Source organism: Lytechinus variegatus, chromosome 18 (genome assembly GCF_018143015.1).
Source record: "Lytechinus variegatus isolate NC3 chromosome 18, Lvar_3.0, whole genome shotgun sequence".
Classification (NCBI taxonomy): Eukaryota; Metazoa; Echinodermata; class Echinoidea; order Temnopleuroida; family Toxopneustidae; genus Lytechinus; species Lytechinus variegatus.
In genome coordinates this window covers 2,971,387-2,989,784 of record NC_054757.1, presented here as the reverse complement: position 1 = coordinate 2,989,784, position 18,398 = coordinate 2,971,387, and the positions used below count along the sequence as shown (strand labels likewise).

Below are 18,398 nucleotides of genomic sequence, written 5' to 3'. Positions count from 1 at the left end.
CGCAATCCAAATTTTAAGCCAAAGGTTTCCATTTTTTTCATGGGCTTAATTTGCTCTTGTTTAATGTGTTCTTGTGTTTATATTTTTTTATCCAAATCACAGTATCACTCTGGAAATAGTAAAAAAAATGCAGTATATTCAGCCTTTTCAAATAATAATAATATTACATATAACAATAAAAATAATAATAATGATAATAGTAATAAATAACAATTACAATAATAATGATTAATACTTATATTTGATGAAAAAGAAATTCACCAAAAAGTTATGAACAAAATGTCTTCAAATCACATAAATGTGGATGGACTGCACAAACATATTGCCTTACACCCAATTCGTCTTCCGGAAGCACCACTGATATCAATTATGTGTTTGCATGTGTGGGGGTGGAAGGGTAAAGGGTGCATTGACCCCACCCCCAGTTTGCTTTCAGTCCATGTGATCTGATGATGTTGGTTCTGATATTAATAATTTAAGATTAGATTCTTGAGAAAGTTGTGATAGTTCTGTGCAGATATCACCAGGTATAGGATTATCTTCCAGGTTGATTTCACTGATACCAGGCATTCTGCACAGTTTGCTTGCATCTAGATCTGCAATTATACCAAAATGGAAATAAAAAGAGATCATTTTTATCTATCAATTCTCTTCTGATAATGGCCCAGATTCTAAAATCTGGTTTAACTTAGACCATGATGGTCTAACTCTGTGCTAACATTATGGGAAGCCAAATATTCAAAAATTATGTTTCTATTGTATATTTCTCAGCGTGTTTAATGTTTTGCTTTCATGATGAAGAAAAAAATCAAAATACTTAATTTTTAATTCCCCGGCAATTATGAACAATTCGGGTGTCGTATGAGTTAATAGATTGGATGTGAACTGTTAATGATTTGTGCCCCAATAGGCTCTCCATAGTTAAACCACAACTTTAAACCAGGGTTTAATTTAAACCAGAGTTCAGAATACAGGCCATCATCAACATGTTGATTATTATCCTTTGAATGATATATAAATTTGTATTTTGCCACTCTCAACCCAGGTGAGGTGAGATACCTGCCAGGCTAAAACATCTCATGTGAAAGCTATTGGGGCACAATTCATCTATCACTTCTCTTCTGACAGAGGCTAGAAGATAATATCATCATGTTGACTATTATCCTTTGCATGATATATATACATTTATATATACCGTATTTCGTTTACCGAGCACTAAGCAATTTATCATTTAAGAAAAAAACATTGTTATCCATATGTCATAGTACATTAAAGAAGGTGATGACAAGCTGAAAATTGATTCTTAAAGGAGAATGAAACCTTTGGAACAAGTAGGCTTGCGTCGAAACAGAAAAATCAAAGAATAGGAACAAAGAAAGTTTGAGAAAAATCGGACAAATAATGAGAAAGTTATGAGCATTTGAATATTGCAATTTCTAATGCTATGGAGATCCTCCCATTGGCAACGCGACAAGGATGTGTGATGTCACACATGATCAACTTTCCCTTTGATGGACTATGAAATACCCTGAAAATGTGTCTTTTTGCTTTTTCGTATAGTGGTACAAACTCTTTATCCATGATGTATTCTTTAAAAATCTGTATTACATGCCCTCCTATAGAAAGAATACATGTTCTACTGATAGATGTAATAAAAGAGGCAATTTAAGTGAAATATATACTAAAGTAATGGGGAGAGTTGTTCAAGAGTGACATCACACATCTTTGTTGCATTGCCAATGTGAGGATCTCCATAGCATTAGACATTGCAATATTCAAAAGCTCATAACTTTCTCATTACTTGTCCGATTTTTCTCCAACTTTCGTTGATCTGTTTCTTTGATTTATCTGTTTTCACACAAGCTATCTTGGTCCAAAGGTTTCATTCTCCTTTAATTTGTTATACCTAATGCTAGAATGAACAAAAACTAGCTCATCATATGCCTATACAGTTGATTTTAGTCATTTTTTATTGATATTTTGTATATTTGTCAGATTGGAGAAATTTGCCTAGGGTTTTTCAGGAAAAATCATAAGATTTTGTTTCCAACGTGAAGTACTAAAGGGGAAGCCAGCCTTAGTCATAAAATGTTGTGTTAGAAAGGAGAAAAATAAATCAAACAGAATGGTAATGTTTGTAAGAAATCAGACAAGCATTAATACAGTAATGGCTGCTTTAAAATTCATATTAAGACTATGTAGATTTCAAACTGGCAACTGGGTAAATTATGCCAAACTGAAAGGACAACTTTCCCATCTAGGCCAAGTACTTTATTATCAGGGTTCGTTTTTTCACTGCTGAAGTAACCATTCCCCTGGGGCAGTAAAATAACTCAGGTCATATAGTATTATATCCTCATGAAAGAAAAATATGATTTGAAGTAAAACTTTGGAAAAAAAAAGACAAAACATTTTAGCTATTTCATGTTTTAGGAGTACATAGATTAGACCCTGCCTTACATCACTATGACATCACATATGCGGCCAATTTGAAGTCTCCATGTGTACAGTGATAAATAATTTTCACAACTTTTAAAAATTCATAACTTTTTTATTGTTTGTACGATATTGTTCAAACCTTCATCTATCAACTTTTATGAGTTTTCTTTTCCCTCTGAAAAAAAGCTTATATTTGGGTTGGATTCCCCCCATAACTATTTTTAAATACATGTACATGTATACTAACCTGTAATATCGTTGTGACTCAAATCTAATATTCTGAGAGAGGGCAATTCATAGAAAGTCTCTGGCAAGGTAGTGAGCTGGTTATGAGAAGCATTCAGTGTTTCTAACATAGTCATCTCCTTGATCTCATCTGGAATCTTTTCAACTTTGTTATCTGAAATATTTAAAGCTTCATGAAGAGAAGAAACAATGAAATAGGATAGAGCATGCACTATCACCGAAAAAATTTCACAATTCAATGCACACCATTGATTACCTTAAATGCAGGCGAGGATCCAGGGGAGGGGCTGAAGGGGTGCTAGCGCCCCATAGGATTTAAAAAAGATAAAAATAAAATAAAAAGAGAGATGATTTGACCTTATATAGATCAAAACTTTTTTTCTTTTTTTTGCCTGTCAAATTTCCAACAGGTAAAATGGGCTACCCCTTTTTGAAAATTAAGGATCCTCTAGCACCCTGTAAAATTTCAACTCTGGATCAGCACCTGACATGTTTATGTAGTTGTTCTCTTTGGACATGTTATTTGTTTTTATTTTTTTACATATGGCTGATTAATTGTTCTTTTTTTCAACATAACCCAGGCTTTAAACCATGGACCAATTAACTTCCTAATTACAAGAGCACATCACCATCACCTATGCACTGACCATTTCATGATCATAACATTATCATTATCAAAGTGACTGGGCAGTTCAAAACTAATTTTCTTTTTTTTTATTGAGGATATAATTATTTCAGGTTAGGCAAGCATTTGATTCACAGAATTGCAGCTGTTACAACTCATGTTTGTGAGCAATTGGATTTCTGTACTTTTGAATTGCCTGGCATGCGTTCAAATCAATCTCTTCAATCAATACCTTACACATCAATGCAAATTAAAATTGTATACGCTTCTTTGCACATTTACCACAAAAAACTATAAATATCTACTATAGGCCTACAATTAACAAAACACCAATACAGCACGAAATAAGGGAAAAAGGGAAATTCAAAATAAAAGCTGCTCGTCTTGTCACAAATTAGGCCTACATTGTCATATATCACTTATCCTAAAAATCTTTGGTGCATGGCTCCCTGTTCAATATGATTACAAAACACAATGACATTAATAAATAATAATGATGACAATGATGGTAATAATAACAATTACAATAATATCAAGAATAATGATAATAATAATAAGTTAACAATAGTAATAATAGTAATAATAATGATTAATGCATAATAATGATACTACTACTATTAATAATAATGATAATAATAATGATAATAATAATAACAATAATAGGCCTAATGATAATGATGATAATATTAATTACAATAATAATAATAATAATGATGATAATAATTATAATAAAATATAAGTAATAAAAAACAACAGTGATTATGATAGTAATGATAATGATGATAACAGCAATAAAACAAAAATAATGAAAATATATCAGGGGAGTATGCTTATAATATACTCTAGCTTACCTGTAACACTTGGAAATTTCATTGGGAGTTTCTTTGACATTATAGTGAGTGCATTATGTGAGAGGTCAATGGATGATAATTGTGTGTTCCTCATGAGATGGTAAACTGCTTGCGGAACTGACTCCAGTAGACAGCTTGATAGATCTGTTGAGTGACAAAAAAACATTAAGATACTTAATGTTAAGATTGAGAGAGTGCATATATCACTCTTATTTATTTATTTCACTAAAAATACATATACAATATCTATAGAACTTAAAGGGGAAGTTCACCCTGACAAAAAGTTTATTGTAAAAATAGCAGAAAAAATAATAAAAAATATTGCCGAAGGTTTGACAAAAATTCATCAAATAATTAAAAAGTTATTAGAATTTCAAGTATTTGATTTGTGACATCATATGCGAGCAGCATTCCTACATAGCGAATGGTAAAAAATCAATGAAATGTCATTTTCTCAGAAAATTGAAAATGGTTTTCACTGTAACTTTTGTATATCAAGAGACAAATCGTTTCACACCCAATCATGAAAAGAAAACAAAATTAAGTCATCAGGAACCATACAAACTTTTAAATTCATACATTTTATATCCTAAATTTTGAACTTTAATAACTTTCTTACTCTTTAACGGATTTTCCTCAAACCTTCACCAATATTTTTTCTGCTATTTTTACAACAAAGTTTTCTTCAGGGTGAACTTCCTTTTTAACTGATTAATCATGAAAGAATATATAAATCAAGATCCTGTTTTATTTTGATTATCAATCCATCTGATGTTTGGTTCTTGAATCTTCACCTGACTGTACTGGTAAATGAGGAAAAAATAGGGACATCAAACAATAAATGGACGTGTCTAGCTGCTAGCTGCCACGCCCATCTCGGCACTAAAATGAGGGAACGTCCGGACAGAGTCCAGGCTAGGCCGCCTGCGCCGCCCCGATCGATGAACACGGCCTCGGCATGCGAACCGATATATCAGCAGTTCGCTGAATTGCAGGAGACTCAGACTAGCCTTTTCATGTTCAAGTTTTCCCCCCATAACGTTAACCCGAACATTCAATTACAAAAGAATGAATATATCACCTAAATTTCTATCTTCTTGCGCCTTTTCACATCTTAGTACGACTCTTGTCACTGCCTCTGCTGCCATTTTGGTGAAGATTGCAGTTTCAGTCCGTCCTGATAATGCATCTAAAATAGTCTGAACCTTCAACTATCGCCTTGAAAGGTCATAGCATTGTGTGCGTGCTTGCTGATATCACGTGGTTTTGTTTACATCATCTTGACATGCTATCGCAAATGTCGTCGACCCATTGGCACAAATCCAAAGCGTAGATTCTCGTCCATCTCCATCGAAATCCTTTGAAATGAGCAGATATTCATTCTAATTACATAAGATACAGAATGTTTATCATATTTCCTCTCAAAACCCTGATTTTTGAAACGCATGAACTAAATTGTTGAAAAAATACATTGTTAATTTCCATAAGAGAATTTTAGTTGATAACTTCAGTCTACCCAATACACTTGCCAATCTAGTAAGAATATTACATATCCCAAATATTAATTAAGAAATATCAGTTTCATCTAGCGTTTTCACTTTTTAAAATTATTTTGAACTAATTTTATTTTTTATCATTGTTCCAAATAATACGAATTTGTAATAACGATCCACATACAAATTAAAAATCGCAACTCTGTATGACTCACAAAATTGGCAAAACTGTTACCTCCTTGCTGTAACGTCCGATGCGGATTTCCCCTAAATCCGTCATCACAATATTTACCTTCAAAAGAACCCGAAGAGCCGTCCATTCCTTTGCAACTTTAGCTGTCCCGCAATCTTCTAAAATTCAAGCAAAATGTCAGCCCCTGCAGCAAGTCGTCAACTCAGTGCTGGTCGGGATATTCCAGCGAAAAGAGTAGCCGTCGACGACCCATCGCAGCTTCCACAAGATTACAGCACAACGCCAGGAGGCACATTGTTTTCAACGACCCCGGGAGGTGCGTAAACACACACTAACGCTAACGTTATACTGGGGCCGATTGCACGAAAGGGTCTTTCCAAGGACCATCTTTCGTGTCGCCCATCTTTTATGATACGCTATAAGCGGGGTGTTTCTGAAATTTATGATAAAGAATAAGATTTGTTAGCTTGCTTTTAAATCAAATTTTATACAATTTCATAAGATATCATATCATTTTATAAACAAGTATTCTGTTAATTTTAACGGACGAATGAAATATGTTTGGAGATGATTTATTTAAAATGCGTTTCTTGGCGCATCATAAAAGATGGGTGACACGCCCGGGGGGGCCACTTACATTGACGAGTGGATACCATGCGCGACCAAAAACACGTAAAAAGGATGTCCTTTTCACGATAGGGCACGTTACGTACGTAACGTGATAAGGGTGTCAAAAACACAAAAATAATGAAAAAAGGGTATCTATTTCGCTAGGAAAATTACGTGTTTAGGGTCGAATTTGCGGGGATGATAAAACAAAATTAAAATGTTTTATAAAGGACGTCCTTTTTGCCCCAACACTACGTGTTTAGAGTCTTATTTGCGCGAGGTGTAGAAGGTGGGGTCGTACTAAACCAAATAAGGTAAAGCCGACGACCGAAGGACCCGTAACAATAAAACATTCCTGTACTTGTTTAGGGGTTCATTTCAGGGAATATTTGCCATGAGTATCGTTTTGTTTCCAATACTTGTTAAGGGTAGGGTTTCACACGCCAATACTTGTTAAGGGGTGCATTTTCAGAATATGTAAATTACGTGTTTAGGGTGCTTTTCGAGACCCCATGGTCGCGCATGGTATCCACTCGTGAATGGAAGTGGCCCCCCGGGGTGACACGAAAGACCGTCCTTGCAAAGACCCTTTCGTGCAATCGGCCCAAGCCTTCCTTCGACCCTCCCGATCACGATCCCAGGCCTGGGGTCTGTTGCAGAAAGAGTTGCAATCAATCACAACTCTAAAAATCAAGCGCAACTTGATTTTCAACCAATCAACAGCATGCATTTCGGACTTGCGCTTGATATTTTGACTTGCGTTTAAATTCAACTCTTTCAGCAACGGGCCCCTGGGGCAAAGAACTGCAAAGATTAGCCATGGCATTACTCATCATGCTCATTAGCTAACGTACACATTTAGTTAGGCCGATTTGACCCATAACCTTGTTCATTGAATGAGTGATTTGACCCAGGACTCCGTGATGATATTTTTAAATATTTTGACATGTCAGACTCATAGACAGTATACTTTTTCATCTGTTCATCATGAATCCTCCCCATACACAGTGAATGTGATGTACTTGAATAAAAAAGTGGCATAAACACGGATGGATTTCCCTAGCAAATCTGACTATAAACTAGTACAAATCACTTAATTGTTTTTATTTGAATGTCTGACTGTTCACTATACACCTTCAAAAAATGTTAGTATACATGTAAATATGAGAGGTTTCTTACCAGACCGATCTCGTGTAGATCACTCAATCCGTTCATAAACACCGCAAATACGACAGCCTTGACCCTTGAAGTTACCTTGAAGTTACCTTGATGGCCACATCTCACTGTCTTCACGACGAGAGTGTACAGATGAGTGTGGCAGGGTTAAGGAGGCTCTTAGAGCCCATTTAAAAACCCAATTTTGTTATGACGAAGCTTCGATAAGCGATGTTACAAAATGCCATTTTGAAGGACAATTTATATACAGATCTATAGAAATTATTATTTAACAAATAATTAAATTTGAAACTTGATTTTAATGAATGATTATTTATTGTTTGCCGTACATGTATTACAATTACAGTCCAGGCCTGGATGAGTTATTTATAAAGCTGTTTGACTGCTGATCCTTTCTTGTGGTAAATGGTACACATCAAATTTTCATTGTTGAGTAACTTGAGTTCCCAAGAAATGGTTACCAGTCAATTTGGTTTTTAGTTACAAATAGCTTTATGAACTGCCCTCTGGTTACTTTACCCATGTGAAACTCTATCCTTCTTTTATTCCCTAGGAACACGCATCATTTACGATCGTCACTTTTTGTTGAATATGAGGAATTCTCCACTGAGCCAGACTCCTCCTAAGAACTTGCCTTCAATTCCTGGAGTGACCTGTCCAGAAGTGACCGGTGATAAACCTAATGGCGAAAGCAAGGCTCCGAAGAGTAAAACAGGTACACACCTTACATTTCAATATTTTCAGGGCAAGTCCACTTTCATAACATCTGAAGGTATGTTATGTTTATACATTACAGCTCAAATGGAAGAAGAAAAAAAAAATCTAAAAAGGCACAATAAGTCTCTGAGGTTAATGAGTGGGGCACTAAAGCCAATAAAAAGGGCATCAACCGCTAGTGTTGGGTAATATTTCTAAATTCTTTATCATCGATATTATGTGATATTGAAAAATATTATTTGATAATGATTTATGAATATGTTGATATATCATAGTAACACTATATGCCAAAAACTATTATTATTAAAAGATAATCACTAGTGATTGACCACATGCTGCTCTGAATTGCTTTAAACCAACTCAGAACTATTAGTTTAGTTGGTACACAAATGCCCACTCTTCAAGGACAAGCACTTGAAAGTCTTGCTTTGATTTTTTTCCCTTCCCTGCTCTCACAGAATTACCACTTAAAATGGACAAATATGAATGTTTAGACTAGGCAATATTGACCTGGGGCTGTTTCATAAAACTGTTTGTAAGTTGAGAGCGACTTTAAGACCTCCTTTCTTGTGGTAAATGGTATATACAAAAATGTTCATGGTTTAGCCTGTAAGAAGGTTCACCAGTCATTCTTAAAGTCGCTCTTAATTTACGAACAGCTTTATGAAACAGCACCCTGCACTATCAACTACATGTACCATGGCTCTTCATGGCCTTGGATTACATTAATAATTAATTTGGTCCCAGCAGGTACATTGTATACATGGGAGTGGGGCATGTGCCCACTTCCCTTTTTTAACAAGAAAGATGGTGAGGTACATGTACCGCCTCTGTCTTAAGTGGCAAACTTTTATTCTTTATGTCGTAAGAAATAAAAATCCTGGATTCTTGATTCTTAATCAGACACCTAGACCTAGTGAAACAAAAACTTGCAGAAATTTAGGAATATGAATTCACATTTCACAGGCCTTTGGATTAAGTCTATATTGTTTGTACAATGTAGTTTGAACACAGCTGTTTCAAGAATGAATAGCACTTGATGAACTTATCACTAACTGATTACATTTTTGAAGGAAACTTTAGATTTATTTCATATGCTTCAATGGACATCGTAAGTCATGCTGAGAAAATTTATGATGCAAAGTGACAACTTTTTTTAAAAGATTTCATTTTTGGAATTGTAACAAAATTGTCATGTCTTGCCGGAATGAAATATGTTTGTTTGAAATGCGTGCTCTTGGTATAATTCACCATCTTTCTTTTCTCTCTCTCTCTATCTTATTCTTTTAACTAGACACTGCTGATGATCAGTTCCAAATGGACATCTGAGACGGAGGACCAACATACAGATGACAACTGTCTAAGATGGCTTGTTAAGACAAAATAAGAAAAGATGTATACTGCTGGTAAAAAAGATAAATGATCCTGAATTGTTTATTTCACCATCGCAGTTCTGTTTGTTTTGTTTACTTAAGTTCCTGATGGGGACAAATCTGAATTTATTCTAAATAATATCATATCAATCATGTCCTTTCATGTAATATCAAGACCTTCTCATAAAAAATGGATGAAAAACATATAACTCCAAAGATAAGCTAGGTAGAGTAAAAAGGTTCCATCAAAAACTCCTGAAAATTTTGTTATTCAAACAAACAAGGGGCAAGATGCTTAGTAGTTTATTGCAGAATGAATAGGAATTATGATACACAAATATAATATTAATCAGTTCCCATTTGTGTTTGTTTTTTCTTCTCTCTATCAATACAAAGTACATATATGTTTACAACACAGATATTTAGGTGCAATACATTTTTTACAACAAAGGTGTCATATTTTTTTTTCAGTTCAAATATCTGTTTTCCATGAATATTAAAGCTTAACTTTGCAATCTTGACAGGCAAAGCCATTAAGTAAAAATTTTGTCTTATATTTTCTTATAGTAAATACCTCTCTTTGCAATTTTATTGTTCTAAATGTGAGATGATGTCAATTATTACGATGACCATATTAGGCAAACATATTAGCAAACCCAAAATCCCTCTACCTTACAAGAAAATGATGAATACCCCATAACCAATCAAATCAGTTTTGCATTGAAAAAATGCGTTTCACAATTGCACTTTGTTTTCTAGAATTAAGTGTCCATGTGCTTGAATGCAAAAAGGATCTTACATTTTTATTTTGTTTACTGTGCCATGTTTTCATTTATTAGGAAAAGAGATACTGAATTATAAATACATGCATATTCCTATTGAGGTATACAGACATCTGACCACTGAGCATTTTTTATATGCAGGAATTTTTCATGGGAAAGGAGTCCTGCATTTGGTCTCTCGAACCAATTTATCGATGTTCATCTTGTTCCAGTGTTGTATATTCAAACATCTTTTGGGATATTTATTGGAGCAGCTCTATGTCATACTAAAATGCTTAGCTGCTCAGTTACTCTCCTGGGAGTGGGGATTGTGGATACACTGTATGTAGACAAACCAGAATCCCCTAACAGGGCTACTCCGTTTTAAAATGCTTTGCTGTTGTCCTGATGTAATAATGAATTTGATGCTGTATTCTTCATTATGATCATTATTTTTCAATGTCACCTTGTTATCATGCAGATTAAGGCTATTATTAGTTAACCAGTCATCCATTATTTTCAATCAATCTCTCCTCTTTAGCTGGTCTACAGATTATAGTCCAACTGGAAATTAAAAAAGGCCCTTCACTTAGGGGTTATTCAACTTCTTTAAAGGAGAGGAGAGAAAATATTGTAAATTATGGTATATCCTTGCTATTATAATGGAAGTTATAGCTAAATTACCTCAGTAGATTGTACATAGAAAAGGATTGCCTTTCCAACCATTATTGATTCTTCATTGAGCTAAATACACTGTAGTTGGGCATGTAAGTTTGCATACGCATCGTAGGAAAATCGGACTCTACTCACCCCCCCCCCCCTTCCGTGTGAAAGTGGAATACCAGCTATTCTTATAACTCTCCAAAAACGTAATCCTTCGTCGTTTTCACCAATCCAGCCTCAAAGCTTTTGACACAGTATACTGTGAAGAATGCAGTTAGCATACACAGATACATGTAATACTAGATTGTTGCCTAATGATATTTAGTAGTTAGTGCACTCAATGTGAGATTAAAATGGTATACCCACCTCACTTGGCCAGTGGAAATATATGAGGCATTTAAAGATGTCATCACATGATAATGCTCTGTATCACTGGCTGATCCAGGAGTGGGGGGGCAAAGCAGGCTTGTGCCCCCCTCCCCCCCCCCCCTTTGACAGGCACAATTAAAATTTGTAATGTTAAAATGCTTTTAAAACAGAATTGTGTCCATTTTTTCTTTAAATTTTTTTTCCTTGTCAAATTTTTCCTGGGGAAAATGTGCCCCCTCCCCCCTCTTTGGAAAATCCTGGATCTACCCTTGCTCTTCAGGGTAAGGGTTACGACTGAGTAGAGTCTCTTCTTTTCTTCCTTCTGACAGGGCTGGTGTATGTAAACTGCTCTATCCCATTTACACGTACATGTATTTGCAATGATGTCATACTTTCATCATGGGAACTGTAAATATTTTCAAAGTGGTGCTTTCATACCCATCCAATCACAAGAATACCTGTTGTTATTCCGGCCTCAAAATATAAAGTACCTGAACATTTATTTCTTGTATTCAAACCACCTGAATCAAATGAATTTCCAATAGTAATAAGCCAGCAATAAGACTCTTGTATTCTCTATACAAGGATACCTGTTGGCTGTTTTTTCTCAGTTCGCTTCTTAAGTCCTCATCATTTCTTTGAACTAAAATCCCTTCAACCTTTTTGAACTCCTTGCCAGTCTTTTGATTATGAAAAGTGTCTACTCAGGTATTTTCTTCTGGGATAATACAAGTATTTTGCTTCCACGTTGGTATATTGAAATACCGGGTACTTTTTGAACAGGGATTCACATTTAATTTTCTGTGATTGAATTGGTATGAGAGCACTACAAGGCACATCATGCAACAAAATTACTTCTTAGTAATCGGTTTACCTAAAGCATTCCTTTTTCTAAGCAGAATTTTTGTATTTTGACTGAAGCTGTCATGTTTGTGACCCTTCTCAAACGAGGCAATGGTGCTTTCTTTTTTTTTCAATGTGATTGGTACGGCAATATTTATGCCTCCGCCCACATAGGTTGGTGCCAGACATTGTGTTTTCAGGGTTGTCCTGGTTTTCATTCTTGTAAGTTACTAAAGAACAATTTGACTGATCAATATGAATCTTGGTTCAAGCGCATGAGTATGACTGACAATGATCTGATTAGTTTCCGGAGCAAGCAAGGTCAAACTCACAGAGGTCATTATATACACTGAAATATCTCTTTCTTGCAATAAATTAAGTTTTTACTGTGTTCAGTGTTCACTCTTTACTCATGTCACATATAGACCTTTAGACCAAACTGGGCATTGTGGTGTGCGCCTATAATCCAATCTATGTGGGGAAGTTACAAATTGATGCAGAGGTTCAAGCACTGGTCACATCTTTCTGATGGTGACGTTTAAGGTCGGTCCCAGGTGTAAATATTCATACATGTATGTATCTGATTGATACATGTCTGACAAAACTCAAATACACACACATCAATCTCTTTCGGTCAGGAGACCTCATCTTGCTTCACGGCTTCCCTTCCCTCCATGTGTTGAAGGAGAATTGAGGGAAATCAGAAAACATTTTTAAAATTCTCCAAAACAGCAGATTTTTAAAGTCTAATAATGCGCATGTGTCATCACCGTCTCACAGAGGCTAGTATAGGAATACAAGTAAATCAGAGAAGCGCAAGCCGCAGATCATTTTATGCATGCAAGGCAAATGCCTCAGCTTTTAACATGGCGCCGTGATGTCGTCAATAAGGTCTATTGGAGTGATGATTTTCTGATCAGATTTTGGGGTCAAAGGTGAAATGTCAATTTCACACTTCATATCACATTGGAGGTACAATTGTCTGATTCGATTATGGGTTAACAAGGTCAAAGGTCACATATATGTTTGTGATTATTGGAGAAAAAAAATGAAGTCGGGCGTGGAAAATATTCTTGATCTGGCATTGGCGGAGGCATAAATGTTGACTTTGTGCTGTCAAGAATCTATGTAGTTTTTACCTAAAAAGGTTAGAATTCGTTGAAATACAGCAATGTAGAGGTTGTGTAGTAATCTCCATTGTGAAAATTTTTAGATATCTGTGCTATATTCCTGAACACTTTTGTTGCCTAAGAGGAGGTGTCTACTTGATTATCTTTCCACTATGGCATGCAAACTGTTACAATGGAGAGATAATTGTTCACTATTTTACATGGAGTCATTTTTAACGCATTGACTATTGGGACCGGGTGATCCCTGTGTAGAGCTTATGGGAATTGCATAATTCATCTCTCTTTTTTTATTTCTCTTTTGTTTATATCTAGCAACCATTATTTTATATAATACCTGACTTTAAAAAAAAATAAGACTTGCTTCACAGGCATTACAAACAAAAATCTTGTCCTAGATATTTGACCAATTTCATGTTCAGGTCTGCAAATCCCTGCTTACATGAATAGTTCCAACTGGTAATGGGCAAAACTAGGCAAAGAACATGAACTCTGCATTATAGTCAGGTCATACAGAATTTATTTTATTAAGATGAAGTGATTGAAATCAATTTCCTTTCCTGCGTACCCCCTTTTACCCTGACACTTGGTGATCCCTGTATTGGGCCAGCGGGCGATAGTTGGTGATATCATCCATGTGTCAAACACAGCATTAGATGCATATGGTTGCCCTGCATTTAATATTACATTATAGATCATGTTTGGAGGTAAATGAATTAGTGCAAAGTGCACCTTGTCAAAGGAAGAATAAAAGGTCCATTTTGCACCTCGAACAACCATAGTAGCATGTTTACCGCTACCCCAAACAAAGAAGCAGAGTTGCAGCTAGTCTGTGATAACAATAGCATTATCTGTATCAAGTTGCCAGTAATTATGCACCTGAAATGGTGCACGTTTGATCTGCTTTCTGCACCAAAGTGTAAATGCAGCATTCTGCACCATACATGGTGCAGAATGCCCCCATAAGGTGCACAGTTATGATCATGAGGGAGCTCTCGGTGCTGTTTTTCACGGGAGCTTCATGTTTGCTCAATTGATATGTTCTTTCAGAGTTTGTAGAACGTTCTTTCAGCAGAATAATGTGTTTCTTTGGGATAAATTGTTCTGTAAAATTTTGAATAGTTGCTGATCAAAATTGTCTTTTTATCTAATGATTATGTGTTTTATGTGAAGGTTATTTTGGGTCCAATGCTATCATGTTGATATTCTGTCACATGATATGTCACATGGTTACAGTAATTTGAGAGAGTATCAAGTAGCGCTCTTCTGTACTTATCACAAAGATATTACAGCCCCTCACAATATGAAGAATAATTCTGATACATTGAACATGTTCTTGATTTTCAATTTTGTGTTTTTGCTTTCTGTAGCATGAGATGAACTTTGATTCAACATAATCTCATGTGGATTATGTGAAGGCATTATGCTTACCTGGGCTCTGTAATACGAAGCTTAGCAATTATTTGTAGACTTTACAATATTTGATTGCAATTACATTGGGTGATTTCAAATTCAGTGCTGACCTTTTTGGTGTTGGTGCTAGGTCAAATTTTACACGATTATAACACCAGACATAAAATGAAGATGGTCCCGAAAAGTCACTCACTAGTTGTTGAGATGTCAATAAAGTGATCTGGATTAGTTTTACAAACTCTGAATAAGATTTGGAGCTAGGGTTAGCAATCCAAAGTTCAACACCAACACCTTGGGGCCAACACCGGACTTGAAATCAACCATTGTGCGATCAATCATGAAAATCAATTGTACATGATTATTGGCTAACCTTTTGTGTAACTGTACCCATATGTCTACTAGGTGTAAAGGCATCTATCTACCAGTGTACTTCCTCTCAATAACCTATTGAACCTGGGGGTGGTTTCATAAAGCACTGTTCATTAAGTTACGAGTGACTTCACAAATGACTGGGGTATGAAGTTCCATTAAATGAGCCTGAACTGGTGTTATCTCACTGATCAATAACTGCTTTTAATGAAGTTTGGCAGATTTTCAGTGCACTAATTTCACCGAGACAAATGATAGCTTAGCTTTAGCACTTACAAAGTCATTTAACTCAGTTTATAGTATAAAAGTGACATACCCAGCATATTTCAAATTTAGCAAAAGTTATCAGAAGTGGTAAACTTGCTACAACCCACTTGGCATGTCATACTCTAGTTATTATTAAAGTTACAGCTATATGAAACACCCCCCCCCCCCCCCCGCTGATCTCATTTATACTTATTATTTAATAGTCATATCATATGTGTACTTGTAAGCAATAGGAGTTGTTATTGATTGCAAACTGAACCTAGCAAAAACGGCTTTTTAACTTTATAGTACTGTTATTACTTGCTCTGCACTATATTGTTTTTCTAGATATGCTGCTAGCTACAGTATACTACATGAAGGATGCTGGAAAGTGTTTTAATTTGAATATCAAACGAATGAAGGTGAAAAAACTGAGACGGGTTAATTGTGTGATAGGATTGATAAGACACGCTCTGTCGCTGTGATCAACGTATATGGGTCAGAGCATATAATACTGTAATTGCAATGCCATTAAGATATTGACACTGGTTTTTAATGAGAAATGATATATGTCTTTTTTTTGTTTGCATGTATCTTTTTTCTGGAACCAGACAATGTAGTCGCGCGCATATACTTGATGAGATTCTTGACCACTTTTGATCCCTAGAGTGGACAAGATATTCACATCCCAGCAGCTATGGTAATTGTATGTTGATATCCATGTATCCAGTTCTTTGCCCTACAAAGACAATGAAACATGTAAAACAGTTCCTTTGAAAGTAAAACCTTAGGTATATCCATTTCAAATGGATGAGGACCCTGAAGACTGAGAATTGTGAAACCATATTTCAATTACAAATTTTCAACCCCATTCTTTGTCCATTTCTTGTTAAACATTCATAATTTATTTTGAATATAGAACTCTATTATGAATTCATTGAAGAAAAACTGTATGGAAAGAGTTATTATAATGACAATGTGATATTATGTGTTTCTGAACCTCACTAAGGCCACCTATGGCGTTCCTTCTTATAGAAAGGGAAATAAAATGACTACCTGTGAATATTTCTTATTTTAAAGATTATGTGCTTTCTTGCGTTTTTGATTTGGTTTGTGATAGCGTTTGTGTGTATAGGATTGTGTTTAACTTTTAAAATGGTGGCTCAGTGGTAGAGCGTCCGCCTCATGAACGGGAGGTCGTGGGTTCGATCCTCGACCGAATCGTACCAAAGACTTATAAAAATGGGACTTTCTGCCTTCTTGCTAGGCGCTTGGCATTTAGATTGGAGAAGGGTAATAACTTATGCAGGGCCCGCTGGTAGAGCAGTTTTCTAACTGAAGTGGCTATACCCTGGGTAAATAAACATTATTATAAGCAGCACTCCCTGCAGGTATTCTGGAAGATGTGTAAAAATTGTAACCAAAGTACAAAAATGACCACTACAAAAAATGGTAGTGAAACTTTTTTTGCTTTTCAAATTTAAGTCAGCACCCAAATAAAAAAATATCGTTCCCAGGGTCATGCATAATATGGGGCAGCTGCCCGTATATGACGTCACAAATCAAAAACTTAAAATTCTAATAACGTATTCAATGCCAATGGACTTTCCTCAAACCTTAACCAATGTTTTTTTTCATGATTATTATTTCTTCTATTTTTACAATAAACTTTTCGTCAGGGAGAAGTTCCTCTTTGTTAAGCTTCTGTTTGTGAAAATCCTGATTTTTGATTAGAAATTTAACCCATTCTTTGCGAAACTCTACCCTTAAATGGATACATCCCTATGAAGCACAACGTTTATTTCCCTGGTCTACAAACAGTGACCTGTAAATGCCCTCACTATTTGATGATATGAATTGTACTTCGTACCTATTATTGTGTTTTATTCTACTCGTATATGAATGATAAGACTGTTTTATCTGACAACAGATCGATTAAGAATGACATTTGTTTGTCACTACCAGGATAACCTAGAAACCTAAAGACGAACAATTGTTATTTATTTATTTTTTTATTTTGGTACATTCTTACGTCATCATCATCACCACCATCAAATACTTCTCCGTGCATGCTAGTCCAAAATAAAACGAAATTTATATGGAGTTATATGGATGCATAATCAAGTTTGAATATCGGTTTTTTTAAATTGGTTAATAATCAACTTTAATTTGTTTTGGGGTTGTATAGGTGGAAAAGGTAATAGAACAGCCTAAGTTCATCTAGGGGATGGGTATTCTAAGAAGCCATTCTATTATTATCATTTGGGCCTATTTGTGCTTTCACTTATTTGAAATTAGCCTAGTGTTAAAGCCAGAGTTTAGAGCCTCTTTTAAGTTTTGGCCCGGAGTTTTTGGTACCCTTAAAGGTACCCCGCCCCCCCCCCCCAACAAAAGGGCCTTTTTAAAACTTAATCATAAAAGTCTACATTGTTAAATATGATTTAAATAACGTTGTAATTATTTAATTGTTTAAACAGTTTAAAACAAGTGTTTAAAATCTTAAACAACCATGCTTAAAATATTGATTATTAAGTATTTGCATAAACTTTGTTGCTTAAGATTTTAAACAATTGTTTAAATGTTTTAACAACTACTGTGCGATTCACATTGTAAACATCGTTGTTTAGATTATTGCCAACAGTGTATGGTGTGTGTGAATACTGTGTAAAAAGAAAATAATATGAATTTTGCTGTCTCATATGAAAATCAATTTTGGTTTGGAATGAGCATAAAAATTCCGGACATTACAATTTTTTATGAGTAATAAATGAGAGTATCATGAAACAGTTAACCTACAATAGCCAGTTTCTAAGTGAAAAAAAATATATAAACATTAATGAGAAAGAGTACAAGGTAATATTCAACCTTTCCCAAAGAATCAATGA

At 35.1% G+C, this 18,398-nt stretch overlaps 2 protein-coding genes across 2 annotated transcripts; one reads left to right on the top strand and one right to left on the bottom strand.

The window, feature by feature from the left end:
* Positions 1 to 232: 232 nt before the first annotated feature.
* Positions 233 to 5,558, bottom strand: LOC121431914 (leucine-rich repeat-containing protein 20-like). The gene is made up of 4 exons (XM_041629695.1): positions 5,243 to 5,558; positions 4,162 to 4,305; positions 2,687 to 2,854; positions 233 to 596 (listed from the first exon to the last, which is right to left on the bottom strand). Exons 1-4 carry the CDS (start codon positions 5,307 to 5,309, stop codon positions 433 to 435), a joined length of 543 nt encoding a protein of 180 aa, XP_041485629.1. The 5' UTR covers positions 5,310 to 5,558; the 3' UTR covers positions 233 to 432.
* Positions 5,559 to 5,882: 324 nt separating this feature from the next.
* Positions 5,883 to 16,574, top strand: LOC121405606 (eukaryotic translation initiation factor 4E-binding protein 2-like). Its single transcript, XM_041596538.1, has 3 exons — positions 5,883 to 6,163; positions 8,186 to 8,347; positions 9,644 to 16,574. Exons 1-3 carry the CDS (start codon positions 6,022 to 6,024, stop codon positions 9,676 to 9,678), a joined length of 339 nt encoding a protein of 112 aa, XP_041452472.1. The 5' UTR covers positions 5,883 to 6,021; the 3' UTR covers positions 9,679 to 16,574.
* Positions 16,575 to 18,398: the final 1,824 nt, after the last annotated feature.

What these genes read in the sequence shown, in the direction of transcription:
- LOC121405606 (XM_041596538.1), top strand. Translation starts at nt 6,022, where the DNA reads ATGTCAGCCCCTGCAGCAAGTCGTCAACTCAGTGCTGGTCGGGATATT. An exon ending in GTTTTCAACGACCCCGGGAG is followed by an intron (nt 6,164 to 8,185) that starts GTGCGTAAACAC and finishes TTTATTCCCTAG; the next exon opens with GAACACGCATCATTTACGAT. An exon ending in GGCTCCGAAGAGTAAAACAG is followed by an intron (nt 8,348 to 9,643) that starts GTACACACCTTA and finishes TCTTTTAACTAG; the next exon opens with ACACTGCTGATGATCAGTTC.
- LOC121431914 (XM_041629695.1), bottom strand. Translation starts at nt 5,309, where the DNA reads ATGGCAGCAGAGGCAGTGACAAGAGTCGTACTAAGATGTGAAAAGGCG. An exon ending in GCAAGAAGATAGAAATTTAG is followed by an intron (nt 4,306 to 5,242) that starts GTGATATATTCA and finishes GTCACTCAACAG; the next exon opens with ATCTATCAAGCTGTCTACTG. An exon ending in GAAATTTCCAAGTGTTACAG is followed by an intron (nt 2,855 to 4,161) that starts GTAAGCTAGAGT and finishes CTCTTCATGAAG; the next exon opens with CTTTAAATATTTCAGATAAC.